The 13,786-nt window shown below is 35.2% G+C and overlaps 1 protein-coding gene across 3 annotated transcripts in view; it reads left to right on the top strand.

Moving 5' to 3' along the window:
* RNF180 (ring finger protein 180) overlaps positions 1-13,786 on the top strand; it is a 71,325-nt gene extending 57,539 nt beyond the window's left edge. For 2 of the 3 annotated variants that reach the window (XM_077171505.1, XM_077171503.1), the window contains exon 7: positions 10,595-13,786. In XM_077171505.1, the coding sequence (XP_077027620.1) occupies positions 10,595-10,797 (203 nt within the window). In that variant the 3' untranslated portion in view covers positions 10,798-13,786. The remainder of the gene's footprint in view (positions 1-10,594) is intronic. The other variant, XM_077171504.1, reaches the window with a different exon arrangement.

Raw genomic sequence — 13,786 nt, 5'->3', positions numbered from 1 at the left:
GGAGTTACAGGTATCAGGGGTTTGACTCTGCAGCTTACAATTCCTAAAAACTCTTAAGGTCTTTTTCTAAAGATGCTTGATAAAATATAGCTGTGTTCAGGATTAGAGGGAAAGTCCTTTGAAGCATTAATAGCCAGTTAAAAGATACCAAACAAAGAATACAAATATATGATTAATTTTTCTCACTGAAGAGATATCATATGGGTCCTGTATGGGTCTAAATTACAGCTTGTATTATCCAGCGTATTTTTTACAAGACATGAAGATGTAAGATTTGCTTACAGTATGAAATATTTGGGATAATAAAAATTAAAACCAAGTGCAATCAGTGGCAGGAGATTGTCTTGGAACCTAGTGTTCTTCAGCAATGTTTACATTGTTTTCTTTTCATCACAAAACAAGGTAGTTAGCAGGAAGGGTACAGAAAAGATAAAAGAGAAAGTCAGTTTTAAATTGTTTCCTGATGAGTATTATGTAAATGGACTAGAATACTTCACACAAAGAAATAGATTACTAAAAGAGGGGGGATGATTGCGGTAATTAAGATCACGAAAGGCATGACAGAAGTGTATGTCTGCTGCTGTTATTCACTGTCTCATAATAAAAGAACTAGAACTCTGCAAAAGAACTAAGAGACATTAAATAAAATTATCATTACCCCAAAGCATGGATTCAAATAAAGACAGATTCTTGTTCCTGTTAAACTCAAAGGTACCACATTTGTCTGCAGAGATCATGGAAATGCAGTCCCTGGGACTGAGAGGGAAAAATGTTGCAATATGCTTGCCTTGTTCTTACTTTTTTTCAATCCTGACCAATTCCTCATAGTCTGACTTGTCAGGGAAAGAACGATAGGGTAGGAAGACCTTTAGACTACTCAGTATGCTGTTTTATAAGATGTTCTGCAGTTTGATAAAATAGTGTCTTTCATTATGATTTTATTTAAGCCATCATAAAAGGGTTTCATTTTATTTATTTATTAAATAAGATCACATAAATATTTACTATTTGCTCTCTAGAGACAACTGAAAACAATACATAATCTTAGTTTAACCACATTGGGTAAACTTTGAATAATTAATTTTTTTAAGTGGTAGTCTTTCATTACAGAATTTGTTTAGAGCATAAAATATCTCTTGATTTTAATATTTATGTTTTGTGTAAAGTTCTGCTGTGATTAGTTCAGGTTCAGATTGGTCTCTGTGAACAAGTGAAAGCAAAGATGCCTTTTTTCTTCACCAATGACAGGAAATAACAAGTATTTTTTATGTGTTTTAGTGGAAGTGGAGAATAATCCTTGGCAGCTACGCCAAGAAGAATAGAGAATAGGGAAAAATGATTATATTATATTCTTAATTAGCTGTTAGCTCTACTATTACTGTTAACTATAGCAGCTATAGCTGTTAACTATTATGTTTAATAAATTTTATGTTGTGCATTCTTCCCCAGCGCTGAAATGCATGGCCTAGAGACCAGTTTGTACTCATGTAACCACTAAAGAGTTTCAACTCTGCTAGTGTAAATACATCTTAAATTAAAAGTTAAGTTTGCCTGGTGTTCAGTTTGTTTATTTGATACCTCACAGAAACTCTGTTTGCTATAAAAATAATAAATTTTGGTTGATAATAGATGGTAGATGTATTAGTTGGCTTCATCTCTGTCAATGAGTGGATAGGGAAGAAAGAAGGACAACCACATACAGTGTTTTTCCTGCCCAATATGCTGTGATTACTACTTCATACACCTGTACCAGTGACAGATAACTCTGTACCCATTCCAAAGCTGTACATAAGCAAAAATTCACTTTGATCCTGGAGCATTTATTGGACAGAAACTTGACAATATTTTTGGAAGAATGTGGTGCTTGCACAACATAATTGTAAAAAGATAGGCAACATTTTTTAGGCAATACAGAGTCATGGAGACCCTTTAAAGTGAAAACAAAAGCTGACACTTTGATTTGATGAAGGACAAAAGAAGAACCATGAAAGCACTCAAGGTGATGAGTGAGAATAATAAATATGAAAAGGTGATAATATTTTAATTAGTCCAGAGCCAGAATAGCCATACCTTCTTAAAGAAGCCAGAGATTTGCAAACAACAGAGCAAATTCAGGAGCTTTGGTGCATATACTTCCTGAGTAGATAAAGTTGAATGTTTGAAATTGCATCAGAAAAAATCAGAGGTAAAAACCATTACACAACTAAACAAGGATTAAAGGAAGTAATTTTTAACAGTTCATAAGCATTTTCTTTTTATTTCAAAATACTTCTTTCCAGGTAACTTTTTAATAAATCTGCTTTGTGAAAATTTATTTTTAATTTTATGTTGAACAACTATGAAGGCTTTTTAGACAGCTCATTCTGTGAAGTCTTGGCTAACTTCCTAAAAACTGGTTAAGTACTGTCAGCCTCAGAAAAGTTTCAGTTCAGAAAAACTGTGCCAGCTTTCTAAAGATACAATCTTGTACTTTGGATTTTTTCATTATCTGGAGGAACATTTCTTTTATTTTCTCAGATGGGAAATAAAAATTTTGAGCATTGACAATAGCTAAAGCTGAACATGCCTTTTTTAAAGACAGATGCATGGGTCCAAGAAAGGTAATTCACCAGTTTCTCTAGAGAAATTACGGGACTCGTGTTGCCAGATTTGCAAATGAACTGAATGTTTTGTGTAAATGCGCAGAGACATGTCTTACAGAGGGGTGTGGTGAGGCATGCCTATTACGGGTATTCCTTCTGATCTCTGCCATCACACTGCCCCTGTCTTAGGAGAAGTAGGGACAATTCATTAATTTATTTTAAAGAAAGTATTTGCATTACTATTATCTACTGTTATCACTGACACTGGCTTAAAACATTGAAGCCTTAAGCACTGAAAGGGTTTTAACAGTAGTTACAAAACTCTGCAAAGTTTTTTCTTAAATCATCATTAGTATTAAATATTATGTTTTGAAAAAATACAGCAATCATGCAGGTTACAAAATAAGAATCTAGAGAGAGTTAAGCATCATGCCAAGTAGCATTCACATCAAAGACAAGAAACAATATGACATATTTTTTAAACGCTATTCTATACTTATTCAGTCATCTCTTATTATATAATAAGTCTACCTATCAATATCGATAGTGTTTGCCTCTCTATATATTGTGAGGTAGCAGTCTGTACAAATAGAGCCTAAAGGGATGTAAGTACTTAGTGAGGGAAGAATGAAGCTAGAAGTAGCCAATGCCATTACAGCAATATGACACAAACAGGGGAAGGCTTTTGTGATGATAACTTAGCAAGAGTTGCTGGCAGCTGAAATACAGTATTTGATCATCTGGGAAGATGACAAATACAACACGATGTACAGAAACGTTCAGTGGTAAAATGTAGGAACAGCAGGAGAGAGATGAATGATGTTGATGATGAGTAAGAGATTAGATAGAACGGAAGAGAAGCAGAAAGTAGATTAAAAATAAGATGAAATCTCATTGATTTAGAATATTCAGAATACTTTTTAAAATTATTTTTCATATAGATTATTGATGCACATACCGCAGAAGCAGAAGCAACCTCAAGTTGCTGTTTGAAATTCCCTGGTTTTTGTTGTCTGCATGGTCACGGTAAAGAGAGAAATTGTCCACAAGTTAAATTCACTGTTAAGATACAATTTATTTACAAGCAAATGTGAGCAAAAGTCATTACAACTCCCCCTCCTGAAGGCAAATGTATGAAAATTACCATAACTGTAATTTGTATGTCATCAATATACATGTACAAGTCTTACCTTTAAAATCAAAGTAAGACATTTTATGGTCTAGAATGTATGCAACCTATGCATTTAGATCTCTATGACATGCATGAGACCATGCAGCTTCATTCCTTGATATCAGTCCTTGGCTGTTACATAATATTCTGACTGTTTGGTATTTTTGTGTTATGATTTGGGGGAAGAAAGAAAAAGCAAAAAGGTAATCCACCTAGTTACTTAAAAAAAAAAGGGATCTGCTTGCTGACTATCTTCCAAAATTCCTTCAAGTCTCCCAAAGTCAAGTGACTTTTACACTGAGATATGTGAATTAATTACTCCCATTTTAGTACGTATCCTAGCAATTGAACTAGCCAAGTGGCTTCTATTTGTGAGTATTGATAATTATAGAATAATCACAGATGATTATGTTTTCTGTGATAATAATCACAGGCTGAGCATGTTTTCTAAGGTCATCATGCCCTCCCACAGTCCTCTCGTTTCTTGATTCTGTTATTTTCAGGAAAATAAACAGCCCAAGACAGAAATTATGAGTTCTATTTTTTCTTTGAATTTCTGAGAGGGACTAGATACAGTAGCTATTGAATAATTTGCATAAAATTGGTAAATATATTTCTTATTTAATAAAGAGTGAGATATTTAGTTATGCAGAATAGCCTATGTAAAATGTGTATGCATGCATTTAATGTGACTTTATGGCTTTTGGCATTAATTTTCAAACTCACTCATTTTCTCACAATCTGCTTATTTTTCACAATATACAAGCTAACTTAATATGGGTTCATATTTTAATTTGTAAAAGCTGAATTATTTATCTATAAAATAGCAAGAGGTAACTGTCTTCAGACTTTTTATTTCTTTATTTGCTTAGTATTCTGAACATCATTGCTAACTGGTAAAGTGGTGCTATATTTTATTCTTAGAATTCAAACTAATAGTAGGAATGTGCGAAAAACTTCACTTTTAAATAATTCTCACTGAAATCTGACAAGCTGTATTTGAATGGAAGAAGATCTTATATTTATTTCCACTCTAGAGTAAAACCATCAAATTTGTCAAGTGAAAATAATTGTAATTGCGATGGAATGCAATTTACAGTATTTCACAGAGGAAAAAGTCCAAATTATAAGTTGTCACTCTGTCCTAAAGGCCTGAGAGATGTTAATTTAAGGGATTGACCATAAATGATCCAAAGAAATGCCAAATTAAGGTATGGCTTTTATGTGTTGATTTGTAATTAATAACCTTAAATTCTACATTTATTTTGTTTACACACCTCTGAAGAAAAACTCTGAGATTAGCTACCAAAAAAATTGAACTTATAATTTTGAAAATTATATGGGAAGTTAGAGCTGTATGAAATAAATATTTTATTTTTAAGAACTGTTATTGCCGTTGGAACCTCTATTAATTGTTTTGGTTGGGGTTTTTTATCCTTTTAATTTTGTATATTTCTGGTTCATTTTGTTATATTCTCTTCTCAGATCCACAAAGGATTTATAAAGTTTTAAGAGAGGGGAGATTATTCTTAGATATAAATCCCAATAGTTTTGCTAATACCAGACAGCAAGAAGCATTGTTTGGCTGGTGCTTGATTCTGTAGGACTGACGTTTTTGCAAGCCTTTTGTTTTGACAAATGATATGTACATCAGTGACACTTCCACGTTTTGGGATTTCTACATAGTTTTGTCTGTAGCATGTTGTTCTTCTTTTCATGTTAAATGCCTTACGAAAGTCACAAAGCAGACATGTAGCTGTAGCAGTGGTTCCCAGCTCTGCCTTATGGAAAGGAGTGTCCCTTATGGAATCAAGTCTTGTGTCCCATATGAAAGGCTTCAGGACATTTTCAGATTTTCACAGTAACTGATTGCTTATGTAGACTCTTTCAGATAGGGGTCTTTGACACCTTTAAAAAGCAGTTTCTGCGTGTTTCTCATTAAATTGCTGTGTGCAACTGATTTATTAATGTGCAGAGGCCGTCAGAATCATATGCACAGTGAGTTCAATAAATCACATTTTAAGCATGCACAAATTACTGCTTAAACACAATTTACCTCTCTGAGACTGCAATAGAATTTAACACTTAAACCAAAAGCCCAGAAAAAGTCTATAACTGGTAAGACAGACAACATAGTGGAAGTAAAAATGGTTTCAGGAAAGGAAAGTACATTTTTACACCTTAAGTACATTTTACATCCAGGTTTTCTAGAGCCCAACAGCTGTCAGAAAGTAGGACTTGGATTTTGGGGATGGAAAAGAAAAGGGGAGATGTTTAAGCTATCATGTAAATTTAGTCATGGGTATAAGGTGCTGGCAGCCAGCAAGAGACCACAGATAATATCAGAAGGGCAAGAGGAGTGAAATATACAAGGAAAGCAGAGAGAAAGTGCGAGGAAGGTAAGAGCAGGATAGTGAGGGAGGTTTAGAAAGATGATTTTGCTGTGGAAAAGGCCTTGGAAGATGACAGTAGAAGTTTTAACATAGGAAAGCTGAAGGTTCTGGTATGCATCCTGGAGAAAGAAAAGTTTGTAATTTGATATGTCTCTCTCTAGATAAAAAGACTTCTGAGACAACAGGTCTGTGGAGCTGAAATACTGAGGCAAGAGGGTGGTGAGGTTCAAGCTTTTCATGCAGAAGAAGTAGACCTATGGATCTGAGAAGGATGGTGGTTTCATTAAATGGCCTTAGTTTGGGGAAGGAACTGGATATTTTGGGAACTTGAGTCTCAGTGGAGAGCTTGAGACTAAAAGTTTGGGGCATGAAATGAGAAGTTAATGGGACATGCTTGCAGTCATTCACACAGAATAAGTGCTGCTCTCTCATAAACCTTTCCAGCAGTATATGATTTTTCTTTCTTGGAAATACAAATCTCACAGCTCATCTTAACTAGCAAATCTCGCAATTTAGCTATTATGTTAGCATAATCAGAATATAATGCCTCTTGATGTGCGTATGGGAGAAAGCTGGCATTTATGCAAGAAGTTTGGGATGATACCTTGTTTGTCAAAGCATGAAAGCAACATAAAAACGCCTGTATACTTGAAAAATTATAGAATACTTGGAAATTTTGTTCTTTTCCTCCATGCTGTCATCAAGTCTGCAGGTGACAACAAATTGGTAGACTTAGTGGTGGGGCTGCTATTCAGAAAGGACAAGAAGTTGGAGAAATGCAGGTGCTGCATCAGACAAAGACCCTTTTGCCAGGCGCCTAAAAAAGAAAAACAGACCCAAGTAGGAGATGGGAAGTACAGTGTAAAAGAGCACGTAGCAAGTCAAACTGAGACCTTGTCAGAATGACACAGTGGTCTGTGTAAAGTGATACATATACTGCTGGTAAAATTTATAGTGATATTAAATTATTCACTTCACTAATGATAGTAAATATGAACTTGACAACTAATAGTTGTCAAGTTTTGATCTGTGACCTAGAGATAGCATCAGAACACATTTTCATCAGGCCTGCAGAGAACAGCAAAGTTAAGGACAGATTGATAGACTCAGCACAGGGCTACCATTCAGAGATACATTGACAAGCTGTAAAAATATTTGGGAAGGACTCTGAAATTCAAAAAGACAAATGCTGAGACCGGCACCTGGGAAGGAAGAGCCCTTGGCAATGAGACAGGTTGTGCACTGAAAGCCTAAGGACAGATCTCTGGAAAGAGCCTGGGCATCCTGGTGGAGAGCAAGCTGTGGTTGAGCTGGAATTATGCCCTGGCAGTGAAGAAAGCCAGCAGCATCCTGGCTGTACGATGATTTTCATACATCCAGTATGATGTATGAAAACCTGTAGATGAAGCTTGTATCCCCTACTGCTCAAGACACCACATCTAAAATCCTGCAGTTTTGCCTTCCTTCCTTGTACAGGGAAGACAGCAGTAGACTGGAGCAGGTTTAGCAGAGCGACCCAGGTTTAGCTGGGATGCTCAGAGGCCTGGAGAACCTGACCTGGAAGGAGAGGCTGAAAGAACTGGCTTCTTCAGAAAGGAAAGGGTACGCTTTCGGGAGGATCTCCAGTCAGCCTTATCCTACCTGTAAGGAGACCACCAAGAGGACAGACCACCTGTTCACAGTGGTGTGTGGCAAGAGGATGAGCATTAAGGCATATGAAAAGTTCAGATTGCAAGTAAAACACTTTCACTATGAGGACAGTCAGGTGTACACAGAGGCATTAGTCATCTCCATAATGCATAATATTCACTGTAGTGTGCTGTAAATCAGCTATTGCCATTTAAAAAAAGACATTTGGATAGTACTGGGATTAATTTTTTGAAAACATTTCATGCACAGCCACAGTAAAAAGGTAAGCAGGAATAATAACAAAATGTTTTGTCATTGTCTGGATTTGTGGTGATCCCACAACTCAAATTTTGCACATAATTTTAGATTACATCTCAGAGAAAAATAAAGGAGGGTGGAATAATGTGGAAAGGATAGTCTGAAGTTTTGAAGCTTTTTCCATACAAAGGAAATTCACAAGTTCCTTTGTTTGGAAAGCATATTAAAGAAAACAGATACTAGAGATCTGTAAAATTATGAATGGCATAAAGATGTTGTAGGAAAGATTATTCCCCGTCTCTCAGAGGCATTCTTGCATTAGCAATTATATCAGCTATAATAGAGCACAAAAATTGATGCTGTGAGGTCAGATGTCCACATTTGCATGTGAGGCAACTTGCAGTCCCAAGGGCTAAATGCCCATTAGTGGTTGAAGCATATTACTGGAACACTTCTGAGCTCTTAGAGCTCATCTTCTGTTTCTAGTTTTACCTGAAAGGAAAACAATTTATTTACTCCAAAACTGCTCCACCAAGGGACATAAAGTGCAGTAAATGGAGTCAGTGTGAGATCTGGTTCACAAGCATGCAGAGACACATGCAATGCTGTTTTAACACATTGTTCTGGAAAAAACTTCCAAAGATCTAGCTCACCAAGCTGCCAGGTGCTGCAAGGGCACATATGGGAAGGTCTCAGTCTGTACTTGCATTTTTTCTCACAGTCTTTCAATAGCTCTTCTCATCCATGCAGAAAGAAGAGGCTGTGCCAAAATTATGTACTTTGGTATATCTGATAACCTTAGAACACTTGTTCATACATAATTTAATTTTACATGAGCACTTTTAATGTAAATGGTTATTGTAACTTGCATATTATTCATTTAGGAACATTTTTAGTGTAAAATTTTCTATCTGGTACCTTTTATTTTTGAGTTTAAAAAAAGTAGGTCAATTTATAAAATTGGGAGGATATTTTAATTTTTTTGTAGTTTTATTTTGTGCTTTGCTAGTACTTCATCAGAAGGTTGCAAAGTGCAACAGATGCTTACTGAATGCTTACTGAAAACCTTTTTGGTTTGCACACTTTGGTGCATATAAAAGTGTGATTTGCACACAACATTGTTTTTGTTATCTAGTAACAGGTTCCCACTAACAGTCTGCCAGATTCTGCCAGCACTGTGCATGCATATTCATGTGATTTCAGTAGAAGTTCTTGTTCAGAGTATAGCAACACAGGCATATGCAAGAAAGTTAAATAAAATATACTTTTGCACAAATACATGCCCATGCATTAATTATTTGGGGACTATATTAGGGATTGAAATCATGTATGATAGGATTTTTTTTAAGAAGTAGAAAAATACATTAAAAGGTGTTTGGTGCTCCCTCAGGTCTTCTGTTTCATAATTCAAACCCCTACTCTATGTTGCTGTTCAGTTTTTGAGGAGCTCTATAGCTCTCAGCTTTTATCAGCAGATGGTTAAGAAATGTGGTTTACACTCTAGCTGGAAATACAAAAGGTATTTTTCTGTCAGAAATTATTAAAGAATACAGACTGCATCATAAAAATTTCTCATTACATGAAAACAGAGGAAAAATCCAGAGTACAACTGTCCTTTATCAGAATTGGACAGATTTTCTGCCTTTGCACCACAGCTCCCAGGCTCTTTTTTGTGCCACAGCCTACTGTTTGACACAGCTGCACAGACTCTTCTCCAAACTCATGTCTTGACACAGGGCAGAGGTCTGCTTCCACAGTACCTCACTTGCTACATGGAGAAGTCTGGCGGACAATGACGAGGACCCCACACTCAGGCCATCTTGGAGACACAGGATTTTTACTTCCACTTGACTTGTTTGCATCTGCCTATCTATTTTTAAGGTGTTATCAGCGTACAAACAGTGATTTAAAAGTTGAATTTTCACCTGGTATGCATTATATTAAACATAATGAACATTATATTTAAGCAAGCACAATTCATTTAGAATATTTATTTATTTTAATTTATCTTTGAAAAATAATCTCAGACTCTAGTAAAAAGGAATTCAAATGTGTATCAGCTGTTGAACTATGTATGTACAGATCTGGATATTTTTGATTACTGAAGAATTCAGATGAGTAGAACCCATCTTAGGGAACCCATTTTAACCAATTACTGAAGAGATTGCTTACAGTATATGGAGCCTTTCACTTCTAGATCACTGAGTCAAACTCTGTGAAAGAAGGCACCAAAAGAGAGGTGTTGATAAATCTAGAAACTTAAGCAGATATTATTACTTTATTATGGTAGAGAATTCCATATCCAAACAAACAAACATATTAGTTTCTAGACATGGAACACAGAGCTACTTTTTAAGGAACACAGTGTTACTTTTTAAATCCTTCAAAATCAATTCCAAAGATAGCTTCTTGTCCAACAAAGTGATGAAACTTAGCAGTGAGGTGTGAGATTTCCTGCTTCTGTTTGTCTTTTTGATAACTGGAGGAAGGAGTGTTAACTTTTTTTGCTAGTCAATCTGGTTCCTTTTAAAAAGATTTTTAACTCCTTGTCTGTTTTTCAGCAGGTTTTCGAAGGCGCTCAAATACTGTGACCAGGAGGCATTTCCCACATGCTGCTCACAGGATGGACTTCATGGACTTCGAGGATGATAGCCGTGGATGGCGGTTTGATATGGACTTGGTGATCATCTACATTTATTCAATCAACTGGATAATAGGATTTGTTGTTTTCTGTTTCCTTTGTTATTTCTTTTTCCCTCTTTAGGCTGTAGAAATAACAGTTAAGGAAAATGAGAGTCATGTGAACAGAAAAATTGTGAATAGAAAAATATTGAAAAAAGGTTAAAATGTTTGATATTGCATTTTTATCATTCAGAATTGGAATAGACTGCATCAAGCATGCTGTGAAGCTGTTCGTTACTTCTCCTATATGTGACAAAGTGCTTGAGTTTGGTTACAAATGTAATGTGAAATCCACATCATACTTCATTCAGTGGGAGTTTTGCCTTTGGGAAATTTTGATGGGAAAAGAATTTACCCCTAATTTATAAAATGATTGCTCTGTAGAAGTACTCCCAGTTTTTAGGGAGGTCTGTGTACTACAAAAGAATGTAATCTATAGAGTCATTTAGGGGTTTGACTCTGTGTTGACACACTTCACTCACTCATTGGTGCTTCAATTCCTCATACATAAAAGCAATAAACATGCTTACCATTTTTACTCAGATCTTTTGGGAGCAGGAGAACTGCTGTACATACATTGCATAGACATTCATCAGAGCTATTTCAGTGCCATGATCCAAATCCTGGAAAATTTTGACAACTTATAGACCTGTCAGCATTCCACTGTGATATTTTGAGCCTATTAACCAAAAAGAAAAATTACACTGCAGTGTGCTGCCAGTTCATCTTTTCAGAAAATATTATTCAAAAGGAATCAACTAACAACCACAAGTTCTGCACAATAACAGGACCATTTTTGTGCAGATTCCCAGTGTAGCACCATACCTTTTTTACCCATTCAGATGAGTGTGTTTGGACCCTGCAAGACTAATGGAGGGCAAGCAGCAGGCCTGTTGGCTATGATGCTGTGAAACACTGACCCAAATAAATACTGGAGACAAAAGCATTCTCCAGTATAAGAAATCAGTATCATTATTAAATTGCTGTAAAAATTGAGGATACTTTTAAATGTGGGTTCTCCAGGACTTTATGTCTCATGGGACATGACATAAGAGGGCACAGTATTTATTTGCACCTTTCTTGTGAAACTATTCTAAAGCACTTTATAGTTACTCTAAATACAAATTGATGAGTTACAGTACCAAACTGCAGCCAGTTCAACAATAATTCCAGATTTGCTATTTACACAGTATTTTCAAGTGGAAGAGCATCTATTAAATTATAGTACAAGATGCTAGAAATGGATGTGAGAATCAGGTTCTGAAGAATGGCACACAGTAGTTTAGGGCTTCACTTTTCAGGGAGGTACAAGGAAGTTTTTATTTCTAGTGGCATGACTCTTCAAAGTACACTGTACTTTCATCTAGAAAAGCATGTGAGTGTAGGTATATTGTCCTTCTAGTATCAGAATTTGTGTGGGAGACCTGTGGTTTTTCAGTAGGTGGTGTACTCCCCTGTTCTAGCAGAGAACAAGGAGAAATATGTTGTGGAAGGTGCCATCTGCCAAATGTGATGGAATGAAATCAGAGTTTTATTAAGAATGATCTTATATTCCTTTACTGGAGCAGCTCCAGCATGGTCAGCCTCTTACAGGCTATGAAGAGATCAGGAAAAGAAACTTTCACTTAATCTGAAAATCAGCAGTAAATCAACTACAAATATTTCATTTTCTAACAGGCTGCATAAAACAATCTTTTCAAAAACATATGAGTAGAATTAAAAATTACAATAACTACACTGATCAGACTAAATAATCTGTTGTCTTTTTTAATATGTGCAAATTTAAAGAGATGTAAGAACTGAAATTCACTATCACCACATACTTGTGGCTTTCCCAAAAATACATTTTTGTAATAAGAATAATCCACATCCAGTTACTTTGTCTCTTCCTAAAAGTGACTAGCTCTATTATTAGTGACATTAGGCATAATGTTTTAAAAGCTTTAAGCCTGTAATAAAACATTTGGTGGAAGTATTTTAGAAACTAGGGGGTATAAGTCATAGGCTCCTGTTTGGCTACATGCAGATGTGTGGGTGTGTATGCTAAAATATTATCCACAAATTTAAACAGTTCTCTCATATATGCCAGGACTGCCATTCTAACAGCAATTTTTGTTTGCCTCTCTAAACTTCTGAAATTACAGTTCATATGTCAGAAAAGGGAGAGACAAACTCCCTGTTAAGACAAAATTGCTTCTACATTTTGATCTCAAAAAACCTAAAATAAAAAAGTCATGAAAAATTACTTTAAGTGATATAGTCTAAAATTCCAGTAATAATATTATTTAAATTTTTTTAACCAGGATGTCTGGTAAAGCAATATCCTTCAGTAAATATTCAAAAATATATTAATACATAAGAAATGTAATATAGAAGCTAACTAGTTATATAAGAAAAAGTTACATCATTTTTAATAGCATGTTACCATGGCTTTATTTGAAAAAGGGTCACAAAGAAGAGTAAAAATACAATCTAATATTGGCTTCTTTTGTACATTTTCAACAAGAATTGATGACTGAGAGAGACATTTTTCTAAAGTTAGTAGGACTCACAATTTTGCAGGACATTTCTAATTGTTTAACTCTACCTTTCTTCAAGGCCTAAACTGTTTCTTGAGCAATATTGTTTTATTTTATATGGATTGTTATTAATTCCACAGAAAGATTATGCTTAAATTATCAAAAATGTACATTATGAAGACTACTCCAACTCTTTGGATCAATATGGATTGATATGGATCAATCCAACTCTTTGGATCAATATGGATTGATATGGATCAATCCTCCATAAGAGGAAAACACCTAAGAAGCATAGAGTGGAGATGCACATTTTTTGTCATATATTGGGGTTTTTTGAGCTACATACTTTTGTAAAAAAGCAGAAACAGTTTAAAGGCTTAAATTTGGTTTTTCTTGAAGTCTGCTGTAAAATGCTGTCAATATCTCTTTGAGCAAGAGCAGGTCCTTTGTAGGCTATTTTCTGGTTAAATTGATCCTGATCAGCAAGCTTGTATTTATTAATTACCATAGTAATAAAATGTTTACAATAAAATTTGAGTTGTTTTTAATATT

This window comes from Agelaius phoeniceus, chromosome Z, assembly GCF_051311805.1.
Source record: "Agelaius phoeniceus isolate bAgePho1 chromosome Z, bAgePho1.hap1, whole genome shotgun sequence".
Lineage (NCBI taxonomy): Eukaryota > Metazoa > Chordata > Aves > Passeriformes > Icteridae > Agelaius > Agelaius phoeniceus.
The sequence above is the reverse complement of the archived record's forward strand: the minus strand, read 5'-3'. Positions and strand labels throughout refer to the sequence as shown.